The sequence below is a fragment of the Haplochromis burtoni genome, unplaced genomic scaffold, assembly GCF_018398535.1.
Source record: "Haplochromis burtoni strain Fernald_Lab_line unplaced genomic scaffold, NCSU_Asbu1 Contig_78, whole genome shotgun sequence".
NCBI classification, from domain to species: domain Eukaryota; kingdom Metazoa; phylum Chordata; class Actinopteri; order Cichliformes; family Cichlidae; genus Haplochromis; species Haplochromis burtoni.
Window position 1 is genome coordinate 2,036,655 of NW_024582439.1, and position 23,574 is coordinate 2,060,228.

The 23,574-nt window shown below is 38.6% G+C and overlaps 1 protein-coding gene across 3 annotated transcripts in view; it reads left to right on the forward strand.

The window, feature by feature from the left end:
• Nucleotides 1-427: 427 nt before the first annotated feature.
• The window catches only part of LOC102308381 (netrin-G1), a 66,421-nt gene continuing 43,274 nt past the window's right edge, over nucleotides 428-23,574 (forward strand). For 2 of the 3 annotated variants that reach the window (XM_005924637.2, XM_005924639.2), the window contains exons 1-2: nucleotides 730-1,889; nucleotides 6,622-7,265. In XM_005924637.2, coding sequence (XP_005924699.1) covers nucleotides 7,008-7,265 — 258 coding nt within the window. In that variant the 5' untranslated portion in view covers nucleotides 730-1,889; nucleotides 6,622-7,007. Of the gene's footprint in view, nucleotides 682-729; nucleotides 1,890-6,621; nucleotides 7,266-23,574 lie in introns of those variants that run through there. The other variant, XM_005924638.3, reaches the window with a different exon arrangement.

Below are 23,574 nucleotides of genomic sequence, written 5' to 3' on the forward strand. Positions count from 1 at the left end.
AAACGTCACATATTTGAAAAATATTTCTGCTCTTATTGAAAATCCACTTATACAGCCGGTCAGTTTGCCTAAAGGGCGCAAGAGCCGCCCAGAGTACTCAAGATTCATGCGAGTCGCAAAAACGGTGAAAATGTTTAATCGGAGAAAAGATTATCAGAGAAATATGGATATTTGCATTTCTTATTAAACTTACAACAGAAAAAGACCGTTTTTCACTTCGTGCCTCTGAATGTGCATAGTAATTTTGCAGCTGGTAGAAATATGAACTAAGAATAAGCGCGAGACTTATTGATTCTGATTGCTTTAGAAGTTTTTAAACGGTTCCAGCGTCGACGTGAGATGCGGACTGCTCAATTACTGTGGTGACCTTCAGCTGGGCGCGGTTGTTCTTATCGTGCAATCGCCACCAGTTGGCATTACAACACAATTAAAATGCGTATTCAAAGCGACCTGTCACCGTGGTTGTTTGCCGTGCTGCTTGGCACCCTGTAGTGGAGCGGGTGACATCTGTGACTCCGCGCCAAGGGAGCCCGCCAGACGCACCTAACTGTAGTTATTCTTTTAGCTCTGCCCGCAAAATTCAACGAATAATTACAGCACGAACTCCGACCGGAGGAGTTTTTTTTTTTCACTTATCTGTTTTACAAGCGCAGTTATTTCCCCACATTGTAACATGTACAGGTAAGATCTTTTTTCCCCTTTATTTGTTTTCTGATCGCATTAAAACCCGAGGCGGTGTTGTTGTAGTAGCAATCAATGTGTCAGACAATCGGGCGATTATTGGTGCATAGATGAATAACCTATATTATATTTTTAGAGGAGGGGTCCTTCACTTATTTCTTCCGAGCTCGTGTTCTCAAAACTCCGCAGGCTGCATTCTAATTGTGCTGTACTTGAAATTTTCGCCCCGAAGAGTCGCAGCTGTCAAGTTTTGGGGGGTTTTACTCTTCACGTACAGCCCTTCCTTTTCATGGTTCGTGCGATGTGATAATGAAACCGCAGTGAGTTTTGCTGATGATGAGATCTGTGCGGCAATAGGGTTAGATTCAGAACTGTTATACAGTAAATCTAGATGGACATCATTATTGTGTGTGCGCGTGTGTTTGTATGTGTGCGCAGTGCAGCTGTGGTTTCGAAATATCATTAGCGCATTTACAGTTACAGCTGGCTTCAAATGAGTTGGAAGCTTATGTAGAAACCGATGTAGTCCGTTGCAAGAGATCATGGAGCAACTTTATGAATATTATTCAACTTCAAGACTACAGCAAGTTTCTCTACTTTGGAATAATTTAATGTAGATTAAAAATAATCAAATGCTCAAATATTCTAGCATTTTTGAAAAGCGCATGTTTTACTGTGCCTGCTCTGATTACATTTAATTTGCGCGTAAAGGGGAACTGGCTGTAATATTCTGGTAAAACAACGACTGAAGTTGAGATTTACCAGCCAGTCAGTGTTATCTTTAGGACCCGGCGGAGCGCTCATATGTAACTGGACATAGTAGCTCCATTTGAGGAAGATTGCTTATCTCTTTCCTCCTCCGAGCACAACTCGGCTGGGCTGAGAAATCAGTCTAACCTATCCAAACGACCCCGAGAGTTGTTCTTCATCGGGATGTATTTTAATAGCCGTTGATGGACTTCATCGAATTTGGGACAACTGAGAATTACCTTAAAGGCTTCTGAAGTATTCGCGTGCGCCATTCGGATGAACGCTGCGCCAACCAGCGCTGCGTAAATCAAGGAGCCGCTTGTTTGGACACCCGTGAAGGCACAGTGGCGTTTGTAAAAGGGGGAAGAAAAGCTCTGGTGATCGGGTCCCCGTATTCATTATTCGGATGCAAAAGTTTAAAGAAAGTTGGGAGCAAGAGAGAACATCGTAGTCTCCAGGTCAGTTCCCGCTTTCTGCGCACACATCATTTTTATTGATCTATGTGGTGCAAAAAATAGAAGGAAATTAGAAAGAAAAGAGCCAGTCAGAGACCAATAAACGTCTTTCTGCAACTACCGGTGGCCTCAAAATAACTTGTTGAATGAGCAGATTGTCCCAGGAGCGTATTTAAATGTAAGTGTTATGTTTTGAGCATTCAGACGAGTTTGTACGTTTTCGTTATTTGTATACTGTTGCTTCTGTGACCGGGATCGTCGTTACTAAATGGGCCGCCGTAATAGGGTAATTGCAGTAGGCTGTTTGTGGGAACGGTAACGTTTGTTAGGTGAGAAGTGGGTAACATAACCACGAGTTTTATATGAGATATATAAAAACTGTTGTGCATGTCCATAGTGTTTAATTGGCATCCTTCTTCAAAGAGTTTAAATGTATTCAGAAGGTTTTCTTCATTTAACAAGAAACTGAAATGTGTAGTCTGCACCTAAACCTAAACCCTTTCTTCAAGTCCGCCCCCAAAATTTAATAGTGGAAACAATGTCAGTTTAACCTGTTGCGCAGCAAGTCAGCAAAGTCAAATCTAGGTGTGCCATGTCTCTGCGCAAAACTGGATTCAGAACATAAAAGAACAGCTTCTTTAAAATATGTCATTTTTTCAAGCTCTATCAGATATTTGCATGTTCCATTTTGAAATCATTTAAAGACCAGAAAAATACTTTTTTTTTTTTTATTTAAAAAGACTTTTGCTCGAGGCTCTGTCTTTGAATATTACATGTGCTGAACAATAATTACAAAAATTTGTTTTGATGCTGTGCGTTTTTGCATGTTAGTCGTCCTGGAGAAGAACTCTGAATAATACATGACAGCATGATTTCATATGTGATTGTAGTGAAGGCTGTCTGGCTGTGTCTGGGGCCATCACACTGTAACTACATCAACCACATCCTAGAGTGAGTCCTTAAATAACAAGTGACCTAACGTGGCTCCAGTTGGAGAGGTTAAAGGTGCAGCCCAGGGGCAATAATTGTATGTTTTATGTCAAGTGTTCATATTGGGAGAAGCTAAGAGACACAGTTGTAAACAGAGAGAGAGACAGAAAGAGATAGTTGAAGAGAAATAACAATTGAATGAAGGATCAAGACGGAAAGGAATGGCAGTCAGAAGATAAATGTGTTACAGTACAGACATGCTTCTGCTTGCCAGTCGATCCCACTGTGACTCATATTGGGGGGTTTGTTCTTGGCTGTAAGAAATTTGGAAGCATTAACCCGTTTATTGTTGCACTCATCAGCCAGAAACAAAGCATTAGTCTGCTCAAACTGGCTATGGATCATAAGTTATTGGTTGGAATTCAACAAAATCAATGAACACAATAGGAGGTATTGTATGTGTGCACATCCAAAAGCCTGACTGATGCCCAGTACAACAAAAAAAAAAAGGCAAGACGGTAAAATAGCAATTGTCAGTAGAAAAACCACAAAGCGCAAATCAGACTGTCATGTTAGGGTCTTTTTTTATTTCAAAATCAATACGAGTGTTATTTTGCAATCATTGATGTCAGTTGGTGTAGAGTATTGGAGTAGATCTGAGGTCCTGCCTTTCAGCACCATGGACAGCTCTCTTTCACGTTGGTTAGAAAATGAGAGCTAAGAGGGGATCAAAAAGCCACACTCAGAGACAGAGAGAAAAGCCACACTTAAGCGGGATTACTATAAAATGAATGAAATACATCCGTTATGGTTTTTAAGAGTCTGGCTGGGAGTTTGTAACCAATATAAGCCACGGGGCACGACTGCCTGCTGACTTTTAAAACACTCTGCTATGCTTGAGCTGCCCAGGGGATGGAATGCAAGTGGACACAAGGGGGTGTTTCAGAGGCTTCAAAAACAAGTAAAGGAAAAGAGATGAAGAGAGAGGGGAAGGGAGAGAGAGAGTGTGAGAGAGAGAAGGAGTGGGGGGGTGGTCATCCAAAGTTCTGAGCTTTCTCCCGGCATATGGAGGGCTACTCAAATATTAATAACTTCTAATATAGAATCTGACTCATATTTTTCTCAGTGAAATTATGACATTCACAGGTTTCTCCTTGCACTTTGAGTAGCACAGAATATGAGGTAGACATGCGATGACAGAGGAAACAAGTGTTCTCCTGCATTTAATTTTTTCAGTGTAATAATTTTGATGCAAAATATACAGTGCTGCCAATTATTGCAATGTGTTCCCATGTGCAGCCAAAGCAGCTCTGGTCCATCGGGGCACTGACATTTCTATGGTGTCCTACAGTGTCAGGCTAGAGTACATTGTCAGCTGGTATTATGGTCCTCTATGGAGCTGCCTTGTTTTGGTACCTCCTATGGATGCTTAATCAATTTGGGATCTGTGGAGACTGGAGGTCAACACACAGAACGCGTTTTCTTGAGAAATGTCCCAAGTGTTAAACAGGTTTTCATGTCAGTGGTTTTAATGTTGTGGCTGATGATGTTGCTGTATAGCCCAATATGCAAACACTACAGCACGGAGGCATATTATTAATGCAGTACAAATTGCTGTGGCTATCACATATGTCACCTCTCTTGGTCATGTTTCATTGAAAAGCAGTTGAATTTACTTCATAAATTGTGTGGGAACGCTTATTCGGCACACTAATTTTCTCTTTTAGAGGAGTAAAGATTAAAAAAAATTGCAATTCCTTTTTCCTACCTTAGCACCAATGAGCATACCTGTCTATGCCGATTTACTGAGCTACCTGATACCTGCCTTTCATCTGGATATAATTTCATTGCTCTAGATGTCTGTGAATTAAATCCAGTATCCCATGGTCAGGCCTATTTGTTGTCCCTTATTAGCTTTGAATGTTCCTAGCGATAAGTGACCTACACCACCCTGCTGCTGCTACCTAATTTGACTGTCTTATGAAAGCCAACCTCAGCATTATGAAAGGGGGTGTGGGACTTTGCAGTATCACGGTGTGTGTGTTGGTTTGCATGTCAATCGTAAGTGCTCCATCCCATGACGCACCTCCGATCAGACACTGACATTTATATTTATGAAATCTTATACACACATCCTGCGAAAGAAATTACTTAATCAACAATTACACTTCCAGGCATGTTTTAAAGACACTTTGCCGACTGATACGAGTGCATTTAAAGAAAAAGAATTCTACCTTTTCGCCTTTATTTCCTCTACTTTCTTTCTTTTTTAAACAACCATTCATCTATACCTTTTGTCATGGCCCACTTTGAAGGGTCTGAAAAGCAGCTCAGTAATTTCTCCGGCTCAGATGAATAACTTTCATTACATTTGGAATGTATTCAAGCCCATAGTCATTTTGTAAAAGGGGCATTAGGTTAGAAAAAGGAATGCAGTATTTCTAAGGAAGTCTGAAATGTGGTCTTAACTCCTTCAAATTGGCACCATTTTCAGTCCAAGACAAGATGACCAAATTAAAATATTGAATTCTAATACCTCCATATGCTAGCAGGCATCACGTAGTATGTGTTCGTGAACAGAGACATCGCTCATTAAAATGAGTTTCTCTTGATAAATATTGTTAAATTGCTTAATTGATTAATTTGATTTAATAACCTCAAATATGGTAATACTTTGTGTTGACACACCAAATTATCTCACTCTTCTGAACATAAAACTCCCTCCACACGCTTCAAACCCCAGGTTACCTAAATAAATAAATAAATTTCAGCTGTAACTGTCAGTCACAGGGGGGGTGGCTGTAGCCTGAAGGGTAGAGAGGAAAGCTGCTGACCGTAAAGTTACGGGTTCAACTTCATGTACTGTATCAGCTGGAGGAATCAGAGCAGAGAAATTCAATGAGTAATGGTTCTGCCTCAACAAGTACTGCTGAACTCCCCTTGCACAATGCGTTTAACCTGCACTTAAGAGGATAACCATGCGCGTTTCTTAACATTGTGACCTGTGTGGGCAAAGGTTAGATTGAAATGTATTTTTTCTGTACAGCTATTCACAGCAACAAATACTTTTCACTAAGGCAAAAGCTCTGGCAAATTGACAGTCAACAGTAGCTTAACTCTTATTTAAAGTGATACTCAGTTGGAGGTGCTAGTGTATATGCTTGCTTCATTTAGTCCCTGCTACTGCACACACTTTTTACCTGAGTCACTGAGATGGTGCAGGTCTCCGCTGACTGCTGCCAGGCACCATTACCTGATGAGTCGGGCCATCTGACTGATGGCTTGCGATTGCTTTGAGAAATGTACAATCCCTCAAATAGACTATTTCTGTCTTCCAATTTTACTTTAATATTTCCCAAATGCCTCTTAAGGTGCTGAGACAAATGCAACTCCACATTCGGCTATAAAGGAGCAAGAATCAGAAAAGGCAATAACTTAAATGTAGTGACTTGACACATGGAAATAAGTCTTTTTGCACAATGTATGAAAATCACATGGAGATTAGACTCTACAGAAGAAGCTCAATTTGAATTGTACACAGTGATTTTGAAAAGGTTATTATTGAGGGACCCATAAAAGCAGCAAAGCCATACATTACACTTGTGCACTTATTGCACATACGTGTGTCTTTGTGTCTGGGTTTGTGCATGTGTTGGAGTGGGTAGTAAGATGTAAGACTTCTCCACCTAGCTCCCTGCAAGCCATGTTAAAACTCATTTAATATTTTAATGTCGCATTTCAAATGTTTTGTAAATGTATCCAATCTTTTTAATTCATTAAGCTATCCTTTTCTTCTGTCCTTTAGGATGCTGCTGGTGCCAAAAAGTATACTTGGGGATCAAGCTCAGATATCTGCTGATTTATGAGGAGTGTCACTCCTCTGCACATCACATCTGACCGTTAGTTCACCTTTTCATCAACTACCAACACTAGCGAAGACACCCCCTTGTTGACACACCTCATCAGCCTGGCAGAAGCGGTGGCAATCAAAGACAAAATAACTGAATGGGGGCTAATAGTTGCCTGAAGCTCCTCACACAAAACTAGCAAGATGCTGCCACAGTTCCTAAATGCTCTATTGCCCCGTTCAAAGCTGCTGTTAAGTTAGAGTGCTATCGTCATTTCTGTGACTAAGCAAAAGACAAAAAAGAGAAAGAAAAGAAAAGAAGAATCCTACAGAAACCATACTGAATGAGATCAGCGATGTTCTTGCCTGTGTTGTTCGCTCTGCAAGCTTTGTGCACCAGTGTGGGCCACGCTATGCAACATTACCCTGCGGTCTGGGGACACTATGATGTGTGCAAGTCCCAGATCTACACAGAGGAAGGCCTGGCATGGGACTACATGGCCTGTCAGCCCGAAGCCACTGACATGACAGAGTACCTGCGAGTGACCCTCGACCCTCCAAATATCACGTGTGGAGATCCGCCAGAAACATACTGCGCTTTGGTGAGTCGTAACCTCGGTTGTCCCCTGATGGAGACAAATGAGGCTGTAGGCAGGATCGCACAGCATACTGGGTCAGGGATAGAGAGCGGCGCATACAAGGCAATGAGCTGCCGCTGCAGCAGAGATTAATGTACATGTAGACCTGTGCATTAGGACAACAGCAGCAACATACACACACATGCTGTTGTGCAAATCTTGGAGATGAATTTGGAGAGACTGGTAAATGTAAAAACAGACAGGTGCACAAAACAACAACTGGAAACCGTTACATGCACAAACAATCTGTAAATATGTCCTTGCACAACTGATGCACAGGCATACACAAATCTGTATGTGTACATTAGATGTACACAAATTTGGAGCCATTTTTTTTTCCATATTCTGTTGAAATTCTCTTACAAATGTATTTTTTATTTAAGTTTTTGATGTCCTTCCAACTGTTGCCCTTTAGCGGTCATACAAAGGAAAGTTTTAGGATCGCTCTAATAAATATGTTTTAATATCAAATTATACTGGGGCAAAAATATTGTGAAAATGGATTTATTACTAAGTCGAAACAGACAAAGTACATGCAAATACATAAACAAACATCTATCTTTATAGCTGACTGAAGACTGACTGCATCTGTGCAGATGACTGCAGACACACACACACACACACACACAGAGGCACTGACAGGGTAACTGCACTGGTGCTGGCACTGTTATTAAACAAAGAACAGTGAATGCAGCATTCAGCCCCCTTATCAACCTTCATCAACAGTTCAACCCCAGGTTGCATTTGTTTAGAATCACACTCAAAGTAAGCTGTAAGAGCCCATAGGCTTTAAAGTGCTTCATTAGACGTTATGTTCATGCCTGCCAAGAGCTCGTGCGAGTAAATATTTACCAATTAAAATGGGCATCTTTAAAAGGAGGGCTCTTCTTCTCACAGCTCCAGATGGCATTGAGACATTTAATGCCACTGTAGGATGAAAAAGGAGCTAGTCTCCAGTCGGGTGTGACGTTCTGGTAAGCTTTTTTTTTTTTTCTATCAAAACACAAACTGAAACCTTTATCAGACCAGTAGATTATCCTGAATGTTCAACATTTACATAACACGGGGAGCATAAAGAACAGAACAGAGACAAACAGAGTCAACGTGGTTGGAATACTTTGTATGTTTGTTTGATTTTTCTTGTCAATACAGAATTTGTTCATAGAAAAGATGTCTTATATTTCTTTGCCATGTCATTTTTTATGCATACTCAGCTTATGTATAATTTAGAAACACTTGTGTTTTATATTTCTTTTGTTGTAATCTATTTTTATTTTTATTATTTATTGATTTTTATTAAAATATTGATAGCACATGAAATCTCTATCTATTTTGATGTTGGCAAAATACAGAACTAACAAAATATATTGTGGATCAGTTTTCTCCACAGATGTTATGATACACAGGGACAAACTAAAAACAATTTTAAGTAAAATAGTTTCAGTTCAATTTCATTCAGTTGTATTTATATACGGACAAATCGCCACAGCAGTTGCCTCGAGGCACTTTATATTGTAAGGCAAAGAGCCTGCAATAATACAAAGACGACAGAGAAAACCCAGACAAACATATGATCCCTTATGAGCAAGCACCTTGGTGACAGTGGCAAGGAAAAACTCCCTTTTAACAGGAAGAAACCTCCGGTTGGGGGTGAAGGGGAAGAAGGCAGGACAAAGACATGCTATGGAAAAGATCCAGAGATTAATAAGAACTAATAATAAATACTTCAGTCTGAAATCAGTCTGTCAAGTGAGTCCAGCACTTAAATTCAGACTGAAATATGTCCGTATTTACAAGCAAATCTGTATGTACGACCCCGTTCACAAGATGGATGGTATCAAATTTTTTGAACAAGCATTCATAGTTCGCATATGATATCATAAAGATTTTGGTGGAATTTACATGTTTCACAGGACTTTTATAATATTTGGTTCTGACTTTGCTACAAAATTTCAGTTCCCCCTTGAGATGCTTTACATAATTTTTTCTATGCGGAGCACTTTATTTACAACAGATTACACTGCTAAACAAATGACATCAGCAACACTTGCTGTATCGCTTAGGAAGTGCCTAAGAAAACATAATGTCATGTTGAAAATAATCAAACTTCGAGGATTTTCCTTCGCTGGATGATTGCATGTGCGTAAAGACACAAGTAGACTGTGTTCAGCCACCAAATGAAATAAATTGAAAAGATTAGCTGAGGACAAACCATATTGATCTGTTGTGAGACTTTTCTGCCTCATTGGTAGGACAGAACAGTCCCATTAGTGTAAATTCCAGCTGTATGGTAACTCTCAACTATTCTTGCTTCTGGCTAGAATACCTTTCACCTCTGACATGAATTTGGGGTCATAATTATCTAGATCATCAAGAACACAGACTCCTTCTGGAAACACTTAAATGCCTGTTGTGTGTTTGATCTGTTTACATGCAGACTGACACCAGTGACCTTATCCACCAGTGCTTCCTGAGACTTTGTTGAAGATGAGAGGAGAATGCAAATCAGCTCTTTCAGCCAATCACTAAGTTGCCTGTTGTTGTGAGCCGGCTCTAATCAGTTTTTCCCAGGAGTTGGTTTTCCTCATAGTGGATGGTCAAAGAATCCTCAATGTCTTGGCCCCCATCCCTTTCTCCATGTGTTTATGATTCCCATTTCCTATTTCGATTGCTGCTCAAAGAAGATTTTATGCATATGAAAGGTTCATTAATCATTCAATTGTGTTGTGGTTTTGCTAAAATGACAAAGATACAACCTTTTGAATTGGAGACTCAATATTCAATAATGAGACTCCAGGATATACAGGGTGTAGGAGATGTGTTCTGCATCAAGGAGTTAGCCTTGTTTATATTTTTAGCTGCAGACCTTCAGGGGTTCTTCAGAATGTGTTGGTATTAAGCCTGTTCTCCTACGGTGTGCTATGGCGCTGTCACTCAGTAGCACTCAACACTGGTATTTTTTACTGTACAGGTTGTGTGAAAGGAAGGAAACAATAAAATTGTAATATTCTGTATTAATACAAATGATCCAATTAAATGTATTTAAAAAGTTGCTGGCCAAATGATAATTATACTATTGTACCACTTGGGCATTAATGAAAATTAGCTGTTAAAACAGAGAAACTAAATAAGTGTTTTTAATTACACACCTTTTTTCTGTCTCTAAAAGCCATATTAGGCTGGCTTGTGGGGATCTGATAGTAATTCACTAAAGTAGCAAACCATTGGATCAAATGCAGTGAGAAATGAGGTTTAATGTTCAAGCATTTCATAGATAGACTTAATTTTTTGTAGTTCAAGTGCATGAGCATGGATATGTTTACTCCACAAAGCATAAATTAGCATCAGAAAGATGGATCTGGATATACGGGATAAATAAATTCTCTTTTGCTGAATAGACCACCCTGTCAAGCATTTCCCTCTAAAGCTGCCATAGTGTAGTAGTGTCTGGATTGTACCTTTCTGATTAGAGAACCCAGTGGTTTGGTGATTTGAAACGTGGCAGAAGATGAGAGATACTCTGTGCTTCCACAACATCTAGGGATCTGGCAGTTAATCTAAACGAATGAATGTGAGCTCTGAGTTAGATGTCATCTGCCCACATGCTCTACGCTATCTTGAGCCATGCTGGTTCAACCACATCAAGTTGGCAATTGTGTAAACATTTCTGAGAGTGATTCAGTAATCGTGCTTATGCCAGCTACTCTGGGTCTAACTGGGTATATTCTTGTAATTCCTCTGAACTTTATTCAGCTCTCTCAGAATGGATGAAAGAAGTTGTGGCTGCCAGTTTGCCACACGGCCCCCTTTGGAGGCTTAGTAAGGAGAGACGAGACGAGAGCTCCAAGTAAGCTGCTTGGAGACTGCCACATTATTGACAGTCAATGCAGTAGACTTATCTTTGCTGGCAATGACAGCAGTCATTGTGAAATTTCAGTCTGTGTCTTACATGCACACAGAATTGGCGTAATAGACTTTAAAAAGACAACTAGATTATGGGGGAGAAAAGGGGACGTAACCTTTGATACGTACATTGGATGTGAGGCCAATGACAGATATGGTGAATCTGTAAAATGGCTTTTTTCTCATGGCATGTAGGGGCCAGTTCTGTGGTTTCATGAATTAATGAAGACCTATTCTATGAGAAAGTCAAACTACATCTCACTCTGTGACTTTGGTAAATAGTCCCCCTTATTTGCCAGCTTCCAGTTATTTTCAATAGATCATGGTGTGCATTTATTAGATTGCAGTGAAACATCTTGCTTGTCAAGTTCAAGTTTCAAAATACAAAATGCTCAGCTGTTAACAAAGCATATATCATGTGTGTTTTTAGGCCTGAGTTGGTGAAATATTTGGTTGTGCAGAGCTTGTAATTAGGGCTAAAACTTGGTAAAGTAAAAAGCATTAGGTCTTCAATGTCAAGTCTGCACTGATGTTTGGATTAATCTGTAACAAAAAGACCTGAAGCACACATCAGTGCAAGTCCAGTGATCCTTATTTTCAGCATCTATCGTGCCTTTGTTAGAGCAGCTTTCCTGCTACCTTCTTCACTCAACACTTCACACACCACTCCCGTCAGGTCCCTACAACCTACTAAAACAGGGAAGGCTTGACCAGGTGATGAAGAACAGCGGTGTGGGTCAGCCTCCTATGCCACCACACCCTGAACCCACTGCTCCACCCCTCCCCTTCAGCTGTGCCACAAACCACACCCCATCACATAATCACGCTCACACTATACCATCAATCTAGTACCAACTGCAAGGCAGAAAAGATTAGATTATATAAAATATGAGAATACATTGTAATTGTATGCTTATGGTTTTGACCAAATCACTTTTTTACACTACTCCCAGTTATTTCAGTGAATAAAGAAGCAGCATTATTCATTTTATTATTTTGTATGGTCTGTGATCAGCTGTAATCTCTCACTAGTCCAATTTTCTGAGATAAAATGAGGGTCAGCAATAAGTGATGAATGTGTCTGTGCAGAACCAGGTTAAGTAGTGGTATCAGGAGTTATGTGTCTATCTCCAGTTCTGGAACTAACCAAGCAGTTCAGAGGTCAAGCCAGAAACTGTCACTGGACCTCTCTGATCTCTGTACCCCTCCTCCTCGGTGGGGAATTCACTCATCCATGTATTTGTTTGGAGACAGGGAACAGTTGGAGCATTTAACTTGCCGTCACCCCGATGCCCTTGACTCTGTTCTGAACTGGCCCTGCCCAGCACATCATCACCGCACCACTGCGTACCAAGACACCGAGATGACATGCAACATGTCCCCTGACTCCGAGAGAGGAGGAGAGTCATCATTTATTCTTTCACTCGCCTGCCACTTCTTTTGTCTCCTGGCTTTTTAATTTCCTTCTCCCTTGTTTTCTGTCAGCTGATGATGCATAATATCCATGTCTTGTTTGAACATGTGGAGGTTGGATGCTCCATATGAGGTGAGCACTTGACAGATAGAGATATGTTGGCATTATTGCCCCAGGATCTGTGACAGGTTAAATCTTAGAGGGTTGTAAATACAAAGACGGATGAATTATGCATGGAGATATAAAAGAAAATGATGGGCATTGTGGCTTAAATAGGCAGAGTATTCCTGGCTTAATATTCAAAGCATGTTTTCACTCTGATTTAGAGCACATACAGTATTATTGCTGTATATCGTAATTGCTTTATTCTGTTGTCGAGTACACAAAAGCCAGTTTTGACATTTTAATGTGTTTATGAAAATACTGCTTCCTGAGCAAAAATGTTACTAATTGTGTTGCTATAATCTCAAATTACACCCCCATGATATTTGCTATCCATATAAAAGTGCATGCCTATTAAGATTATCTATTATCTATTACGAAACGGGAAAGCTTACCATTCTGATTCAGTGAAACAGATGGTTCAGTTCTTATTGTGGATTTGTGAGTTTTACACTCCACTACTTTCACCAGCATGTGATGGAACCAAGCTGGTTGGCACGGCAGATTGTCAGACCGTGATGTTTCTTGACATTATGTTTGCCAACTGCTTTTGAAATCAAGTGAAAATGTGACATACATTTCCACTTAACACAGCTGGGGTCAAGCACATGCAAGTAAGGAAATGCAGGATTTTTCAGCTGAATTACCAAAATGTATTTAAACTTCTATTGTTATAACATTGGCCAGCTGTTTCACAGATTTTTCTTTTTATATATCTCTGCAAATCCTAAACCTTACATTTTTGCTACATATGTCAGCATAGACAGGTGAAAACAGGTGTTACCCTTTTTTGTGGGTTTTTTTGTAATTTATCTGCATAACTCTTGATCCATTATCAAAGTGTATTCACTTTGCTGACTCAAAGGCTCTGTAATTGCTATTCATCAAATTGCTTTCTTGCCAAAGTAAGGTAAATATTATTTGTGACCCCAATCTTTTCATTGGAGCATGTTTAATTTGGATAGCTGGGGTTTTCATTTTCCACAGAGAAAGTTATTAAGCCTATACTCGAAACATTTAGCAAATAGAATAATTCAATAAAAAACACTCCCACAAACTTCATGTAAGAGAGATTATCGTGAGCTGAATACATCTCAGTACCTCATCATTCTCTGTGTCAACGTCAAAACATTTCATTATGAGTAGTGACACAAAGTTCCACGATTCTATCAACAATAACCAAACATTATCCATAATTTAAATCTGCCCGATCCGCCCTTCAGAGTTGGTTCATGGAGAAGGTATGTATGCTTTCTAGTGCATTTGTAATGTATTGCTTTAATTTACTTTGAGAAAAAGGACAAAGTCAAAAGACAGAGACAAATCTGGCAAGTAGGGTGGGATGGTTAAGGGAGGGCTGTGTTGGCGTGACAAAAATGTGGGAAAATTCTCAGAATAAAACCCTGTAAACAAGCATGCTTCTGGTCACATACCTGACATCATGTGCTTGCTGCCTTTGGGTTTGGAAGCTGCGTGCTTGTAGTCTGAGACCCGCCCTGCATCCATTGTGATGATTTTCAGCACAAAGTAATTTGGATACAGAAGTTGATGTTTTCCATGCAATTTGAACTTCATGGTACAATGACAGATGCACAAGTAGAGATGAACTCATCTGTATACCAAAGTATTCTAGACTCAAATGTGAGGCCATCTGTTTGACACCTAAAGCCAGAAAGAAATTGTGTCATGTAGTAGGACAATGACGGCAAGCACATCAACAAAAAAGAAAAGAATCAAGTGTTGCAATAGCCCAGTCAACTGAAGCCACATTGTCAAGAAGAACGGGCCAAAATTCATACACAGCAATGTGAGCCTTATAAAGTTATATAGAAAATGATTTCTTTGAGTTGTTGCTGCTAAAAGCAGAAAGCTACTGAGACATGGGGTGTACTTAGTTTTTCACACAAATGCACAGTCCTGTGCAAAGTTTCTTTTTCACAAGACTGTAGTAGGAATATGTATCTCAAAATGATTCAAAGGAAATCCACTAACATCATCTATGACACATCTTTTTTCCCATAGTTTAGCCACACACAGTTAGTTCGCTACACATGCAAATGCTAGCACGTGTCAAACTCAAGGCCCGTGGGCCAAATGTTGCCCACCAAGTCATTTTATGTGGCCCACGAGAGCTTGTGCACGATTGTCTTAAAATAAGTTTAGTGTACGCTGCCTAAAAGTGCTCATTGGCCGTAAAGCAGCATGTATGAAACCACAATGCATTTCAGTTATTTGAAACTCAATGAGCCCTGGTACCAGGGACAAGAAGGAGAACAGCTAGTTTAACGTGATGTACCGCCAGATCTGTTATTTAAATATAGTAATGTGATAATGTGTGGTATCGACAGAAAGGTCAGAATCTCAGCTAAAAGTTTATAAAACCATTCCAATGACCACCAAAAAGCTAAAACAGCAAACAATTAAAGAGCAGGTAAACAGATTCTGCCAAAAGATGTAAACACAAAGCCCGGATCCCACATACAGGACATGCCCATCGGGCATGAAAAGCCAACATTTGACAGCTTCTCAAACTCCAGATTTGGTCACTCTCCAACCGAAAATCACTGAACCAGCAGCAAAAGAAGACCAGTAAACTACACTTCATATTTGAAAAACATTGTGATGAATCCCCACTTACTTTAGCTGTCTTGCTTCCACCACAATCAAATCACACTTCCTTCACAGCTCTACCTCAGTGTGCTTCAAGACTAGTTTCCCACCAAAGATCTTTATTTTCTGTCTTATTTGCTTGCTTATTACGCACCGGTCTGCCGTTGTGTACAGTGTTGTCAACCGCTGGTTTTTTTTCCCCAAAAAATGCCATCTGACAAGAAAGCCTACAGCACCAGACATTTCAGCTTTCACAATTTATGCAAAATGCTGAACTATGTCTCTAATAAAACCTCTATGACTTTGTTTCTGTTTTTTTGCTTTTTACTATAGAAATCTCTGGTTTTTTTATGACTAAAGTTAAAAAAAACAACAACAACCACAAAAAATGGGCTACCAGAACTACTACTGTAATTTTATACATTTATTTCTTACAATTTAAGTCCAAAGAGTCATGCTGACCGATTTCTTTCTTTGTCACAGCAGCTTTTTCCTTAACAGGTGGAAAAAGTAAAATATGTGACTTTACACAGAAAGGGGAGTGTCATGTGTCCGGGCCTCCTAAGATCAAAGTGGGCTGTGTGTGGTCTGTAACTGTGCTAGCACATTCGTGGCACTCTACTGGCAAAGACATAATACAAACATGAGTAAATGAGCACTTAAGAAATAATTTGTCATTTCACTGGGCATGGTGCCTGTCACTACCAGTGAGCCAGCTTAACTCTTCAAGAGAAGTTATAATTCAGAGCTGTTAATGAAGTGCTTTCCCAGTGAAGATATTGTTGCAGTGACTTCCATGTGAGCATGTTTTGCTTTGCACACCTTGCCTCCTGTAGCTTTTCAGTAAAGACATAAAGGTGACTGGACACTGTCTGCTGCAATTTTAAAAAATAAAAAGATATTCTTTCACTATTAAGCTGCATTCTTTGTGCTTTCTCGGCCTTCAGTGCTTGTATATCTATTCAGCATCCTTCATGCTTGACAAGCTGAACTAAATTCTTATTAAGATATAGTAATTGAATTACTCAAAACCTACTTGGCAGCATGGCTTTCTATTGGTGCCCCCTGAAAAAACTCCACTTGGTTTATCCATCTGTGAAAGATTTTTTTTTTCTAAGATGTGAAGTGCATGTGTGTGTGAAGGACTTCCAATCCCTCAAGACATTGCCTATAATTTTGCCTAGAATAAAGGGTTTCAAGCAATCAAGAAGTTCTCTCACAGGGGAGGAATGCTTTCAAAGCAGTAAACACAGAAGTCTTTGTTGGTGAGATGTTTAACAGGTTACCAGTTATTAGTGTTAAAAACACAGCATATGTTTTAATACAATAAAATGCAAAGTAATGTAAAGCATTAAAGTGTTTGAATTTTTTTTTTTATTCAAATGTTTTTGGAAAATAATGTTAGTGCTCTTTTGCCAATTTCCAGAAAAAAAAAATTTTTGTTGAATTTCCAGAAAGGCATTCTTGTCAAATGTCTACTGTGCTGGATATGGAGGATTTAGGTTGATCAGAATGATCAATGATTATTGAGCTGATTAATAGATGAGAGGCAGTGTTAATTCATAAAAGGAAATTAATCAGAGAGATTGAGCACACACACTGAAACAAGCACAGTCTATCTACAGCACTGTGAAAAAGTGTTTCCCCCTTACCGATTGCTTTGCTTTGTTTTGGTTTTTGCATATTTGTCAAAAATCTTTTCGATCATCAAACAAATTTTAATATTAGAAAATTATTCATGAATGCTTCCATTTTCTATCACTTATCTGGGTTCGGGTCTCAAGCTTGAGCAGAGATGCCCAGAATATCAATCTATAGATATATAGAGATATATATATATTTTTTTTTAATTGAATCAGTGCCCGGATACGAGAAATGGTTCCTGGAGGAAGAGATTAAAAGTTTAACTTAGGTTTGTATAATGTGATTTTTTTTTGTGGCTGGCAAGAATGTCCAAGAATTACATGAGGTCGCATCTGGATATTGGCACCACCTTCATTTGGAGCTAAATGTTCAAAAAGTTGAGTTATAGACTATAGATTCTACATTTTACTGCTTTACTGTTACAGTATCAGAAGATGAAAATATACATCTTCCTTAAGAAGTTATCCTATTTGTTATTTTTTATATTTAAGCAAGTTAGCAAGTTAACTTTCCATCTTCAAGTCTTTAAGCTACGCAGGCAAACAGCATATCAATTGTAGCTTCAAATTATCCACAAACATGACCAAAACAATTCTGCACCGTTCTGTTAAGGTGATAATATTTATATTGCATCAGACTTGCCATATGCTGCCTTTAAAATCTCAAACAAGTCCAAATGAGAAAAATGAAATTTGAAAAGGTCAGCCTTTACAGAGCATTGTTTTATGTTTTTGTATTCTTTTTAAAGAATCATGCACTGAGTAAAAGGGGTCAGACTTGAAAGACAGAAATGGTTAGGAGATGACAGGCAACTGTTGCAACCCACCTCCCCTTAGGAAACCCAGCCATCATGTTGTCAGGCCATATTGATCGCTGAGAAAGAGTGAAAGAGACTGTGCTGTAAAGAGAGAGAGGAAGTGAGAGGAGAGGTAGAGATGTAAAGTACAGAGGGGAAGAGTGTTCGTTTCCAAAAGTGGCTGGTGCGATTTTATCATGCTCAGTGAAATGGTGACATTTCAGTAATGTTTTATTCCTTACTTTGGCATTTCAAATTAATAAAAGCCTCTAATAACTATGCAGACTGAAAAGATGGAGGTTGAGTTGACACACTATGAGCCAACACACTGATGAACAATGCAGCAATTTCACTCTCACACTCGCCTCATTCTTGCTTTCACTCTTTCAATTTCATCCCAGTTTCTACCAATTTCTTAGAGATGGCCCCTGCATCCCATTGTGAACAGCTAAAGACTGAGTAGGTGTCTTTTGATTTTCTTCTCAATTAGAGTGCACCTAGAACCAGTGATCGATTTCTATCTGATTCCAAGCTGCTTATATGAAACAAATGAGTCAAATCAATAAAATATTGATTTCACGGCAGCTTATCAATGTATACTTAGCCTGTCAGCATTCTGAGGCAAGAATTGGATTACACTTTAATTCTAATTTAGTTTCAAAATACTTGCAAACTGTAGGGCCAAATAGGACTGAAAGTGAGTGCACTGATGCAAACAGTTGCCATTTTGTGGGTTTTATGTGGCAAATGTTAAACAGGACACAAGCCTCTTTACTCAGCAGAAGCAAGTTTACCCGGACTATAGAGTGAAAAATATGTTAATTCCAGTGGAATAATTTGTTTATGAGGTCAAATTACTTGGTATTAATAAGTTTGACTTTGGTGAACATGAACTTCCACGGCTGAAAACATTTGAACATGCATTTAATGGCAAGAGGTAGATAAGGTGTTACAGATTATACTCTATAGCTGGTATTAATTCAGAATTATGCCTGAAACAATGGTTTATATGATCTCTTTAGGACTGTTTGGAGTCATTTACTTGCACTTTTGGATTAACTGATTAGATTTAGATCTAATATCAAGGTCATTGTGACCTTAAGTTTGTGGACCACTATTCTGAACCCTGATGTGATTGCTCATGTCTGGACAGGTAAATATTGATTTCACTGACACAGGCATGCAAGTAAGACTTTGTATCATGTAAAAACAAATTGGCATTTAGCCAAAATGAAAAAAAAAATTCATGCAAATAAAAGTTTGCTAGAAGGTGTAAATAAATCACTTCCAATCTCCAAATGTAAACACAACCTACTGTTTTGCATTGCTATGGAAACTTGAGGTGGGCTTCTATTATAAGCAAGTTTCATACTTAATATTTGTGTATAAGACATAAACACAAGATGTGCAAGATATCTGTGACTAAACTGGCAAACAAAGAGTATATGTGCTAAAAAGTATAATGTCAATATATGCAGTCACATAAGACAAAGGCTCAAAATGTAATTCTGTGGTTTTTCAAGTCTTGCTGGGTTCTTACTATAGTTACAGAAAACAACTCTTCCAAAAATACTGTCAAAGTATTTGGACAATGATTTTTTTTGTAATTCTGCCTCTGTACAACACCACGGTGCATTTTAAATTGAATAGTCAAAACGAGGTTGGACTAATCTAGTGACTTTTAGCTTTAATTCAACTGATTTAAAAATACTGCACTAATTATGTAAGAAATACAGGCAATTTTGTAAATAGTTCTCCATTTTTAGACGCTTAAAAATAACTGGACTTTTGAGCAGGTTTATGGCAAGTGAGGGCTGTTTTCTTCTTTCTTTCTTTCATGACAAATTAAGCAGATAAAAAATCTGGAGCTGATTCTTTCTCATGAACATACATTTGGTAGCTGCCTATTGGAAATCCCAATATGAGGTCCAAAGAGCTGCTGGTGCATTTGAAAGAGGTCCATTATTAAAATGAAGAAAAAAATAAATCTATCAGAAAGATGACAAAAACTTGCTAATAGTGGTTAGAGTAGCAATCTGGTCCATCCTTAAAGAAAGTGAATCTACAGGCCTGCTCAACAACACCAACAAGCCTGAAAGATCACAGAAGACATCTCGAGTGGATGATCACAGAGTTTTTCCCTTGATTAAGAGAAACCACATCTCAGTGTCTAGCCAAGTCAAAAATAGTCCTGAGGAGGCAGATGTATCATTGATGACATCTACAATGGACAGACACCTCCAGCAATAGAAATACAGACAGTTTGGAAAAGGTGTAAACCACTGCTTAAACTCTATAAAAAGCTCTTAAAGGCAGTGCCCAGTTGTGGAAAATGATTCTTTGAACATATGAATGCAAGCTTTATGACATAGAATAAGGCCATATTTAAAAAAAAAAAGACAGTATTGTTGATCATTTTGAAAATAGTCAAAATTGTATTTTGAGGAAAAAGTTGAAATAATAATTTGAGAAAGACAAACTGCCATATTTGCTATACCCTTTACAAAAAAGCCTTGCGTAGTAGAGATAGTGGAATGAACTGATCAGCCGTCTTGTGATAAAACATACTTCCTCTTTATTGTGCAAGGGTGTAACCATCCTTGCATCTAGCCATGAACAGAAATTTAATTTTGTACAAATCCACTCTTCCAAGTTTGTGTGGTTTTTCTGACTGAGCCGCCGCAGCCGCAGATTTCTGCACCAGCTTTTCAGCATCCTTATACTTATCACCACAATATGTTTATGTGACAAAAGAAAAATTATTTCCTTCCTTGTTACTAAAGCTGAGTCTGAAGTATGATTTCACTAACTTAGAGGGTATAGCATCTATGGCAGTTTGTCTTGAAACAACAATTGTAAACACTATCTCAACTTTTATCTCAAAATGATTGATAGTAATTTTTTTTTAATGTGCCCCCAATACTCCTTTGTACTTGTACAAGAATGATGGCAAAAGTATGGATAAGGAAAGAAACAGCTCATAGTCTGAAGAATAGCATCAAACATAATGGAGACAGTGTTAGATCATGGATCTGTATGGCTGCCAGTGAAACTACTACTATTTATTTATTATGTGAGTGCTAATATAAATAGGAGAATGATTTTTGAAGAGTACAGGGCTATACAGTCTGTTCAGATTCAGCCAGATGGTGTAGAACTGATCACTGATTACTTCACAGTGCAAGTGGATAATGACCCAGAATAAACTGCCAAAGAAAAATAAGTTTTTCAAGGCAAAGAAATTGGATAGTTTGATCTTAACCCAGCAGAGTCTGTTTTTAGTGCTGAACACAAAACTGAAGATAGGCACTCATAAACAAGCGGAAACTGAAGATGGTTGCAGTAAAAGCCCGGAGAAGCATCTCAAGGGAAGAAACCCAATATTTGGTGATGTCCATGATGTCCGCCATTTAAAATTATGTTAGTCTGTCCAGCCTGTCCAATTTACTTTTGCACGCTTGCTTACTTTATACAGAATCAAAACCTTTTAAATTTGAGTGGTGTTTTTTTACACAGAAATATCTGACTGCATTAAGTGTTCTGTCTGACAGGTCTTGACAAGAGAAATATAAATTGTGCCATATAAGTAGGCAAAGAGATAGAAATCTACCAAAGAGAATTAAACATCTTCTATTAATCACTGAAACATCCACTCTTTATAGCATTGCTAAAGCTTTTTATTGAATACTGACACAAGAGAGGATATATCCCACACAAAGCAGATACCTACAAAGCACACACAGCAATACACAGATACACATGGGTGTATAAACATACACATCCACATATCCACATATACAAGCAAAATCAGCCACACAAATACACAAGTACAAAACACATTAATTCACTTCTCCATACATAAATGCACAAATTTCATACACAGAATCAAGTGCTCACCTCCACCATCCCCCATGATAATAAGGCAGTGTTAAATATACCCCACTGGAACTCTGCCACATGGGATAGATAATGAGGCCAGGTGTTAATTAATGTGGAGTGCGTTTCTCCTAGTCTGTTGACACCCTGTGAATCCCAATCAAGACTGGGGCACTGGATCGTGGTGCGCTTGATTTGCCAAGCAGTGTACTTTAAAAGGCCAGACTGGCTGTGCTGCAACCCTCAAAGGGACTCCTTTGGCAAGAGCTGTGTTCCAAAGGGCGGAGTGTTTGGCATGTGGCAAATTGAAACACGAGCGCCGGGAGAAGTTTGTGTTTTCGTTTTGATCAAACGTCTGCACCAATAACAAATTACAACACCCTCCGATATGTTGTTTGCATAACTATCTCATGCATAAGATTTTATCTGCAGTATACGTGGTGTCATGCGTGATACTCAGAGGAACATACTGGTGTATTTGCACAGTTTTCTCAAATAACCATTGAGTATATGTCTTATTTATTATCTTTGACGGGTATAAAAACTCTTGCTATTACATTTGTCATGGGGCTAAATTTTTTTGTCATGAGTTTAAGGACTGGCTAATCTTAATTTCCTGTTTTATTTTGAAAATATTTTATATCTTGTGTCTTTGGTGTCTTTTGTTCTTATCTTTGTTTTCCTGTCTTTTGTAATGTCTGCCCTAATTGTTTTCACTTGTGTGACATTGTCAGTCTCCCCTGAGAATGCATATATAGCCTAAGATCTATATATAAGACCTTTATATAGCCTCTTTCTCAGATTTTTTGTTTTCCATGTTCGGTTTTGTATATCAGTCTGTTTTTCCAACCTTGTGTCCTTGAGGGGTTTTTTCCCCTGCGTTATTTTTTTTTCCTTCGTTAGATTTAATATTTTTCTGCCATCTTTATGTAGCATCTTGAGTTCCTACCTTTTTGTAATTGGTAAATGGTAAATGGACTGGTTCTTATATAGTGCTGTGTTACTCTACCCGAGCACTCAAAGTGCTTTATACAACTTGCTTCATTCATCCATTTACACCCATTCATACAGGCATTCTTTCTTTGCTTTCTATGCAGTTAAGGGTTAAAGTGAGATTCAGAAGGTGGGGGAACCCTAATATCTGTGCAGTGGCTCAGCACAGGGGGAAAAAAAAAGTCACAGTAATTTCTGTTGTGAGCTTCAGTAGATTTTCTTAGTCTGCAGGATATATTCAGCTGATGTGCTGCTGATTGTGGATTTACACATCAGAATCAAGCAAGATGTACACAGTTTGAGCAGTTATCATGCCTAATGTCCATCCCTTTCACTGACACTATACTGTTTATACTCACAGTATAAAGTTCAGTCAATTAATTTGAATTAATCAGCTTAATGCAAAATGATCTCTGCTACACTTGATGTAAACCTAAATCTGACCACGAGCACCACAGCCACTGTGAATTCTACTGCAAGCTAACCTGCTTATCCTGCACAAAACTATCCAGTATGTTCATGCAACATTTGAATAACACAGACATAGTATACTTAGTTTGTTTTGCAGGAGGTTTCACAATATGAAAATACATAATTTATCAAAACACATCCTATACAAAATCAATATGTGATTAAAATTATGACATCAGATATAAGCTTTAAATTTGCAGTTTATCGAGTGTTACTGAGCAGGCCTTACCTTTAAATCTAACCTTTTTTCTTCCTCTCCTGTCCTGTCTGTCTTTCTACAGCTTCCTTAAATTACCTGACAAAAATCCTCCTCCCTTCACATTTCCGTATCTTCTGTAGCGCTAGCCAGATGCAATGTAAGGGTAGAAAGTAAAAAGTTGCTAGAAAAATAAATACTCAAGTAA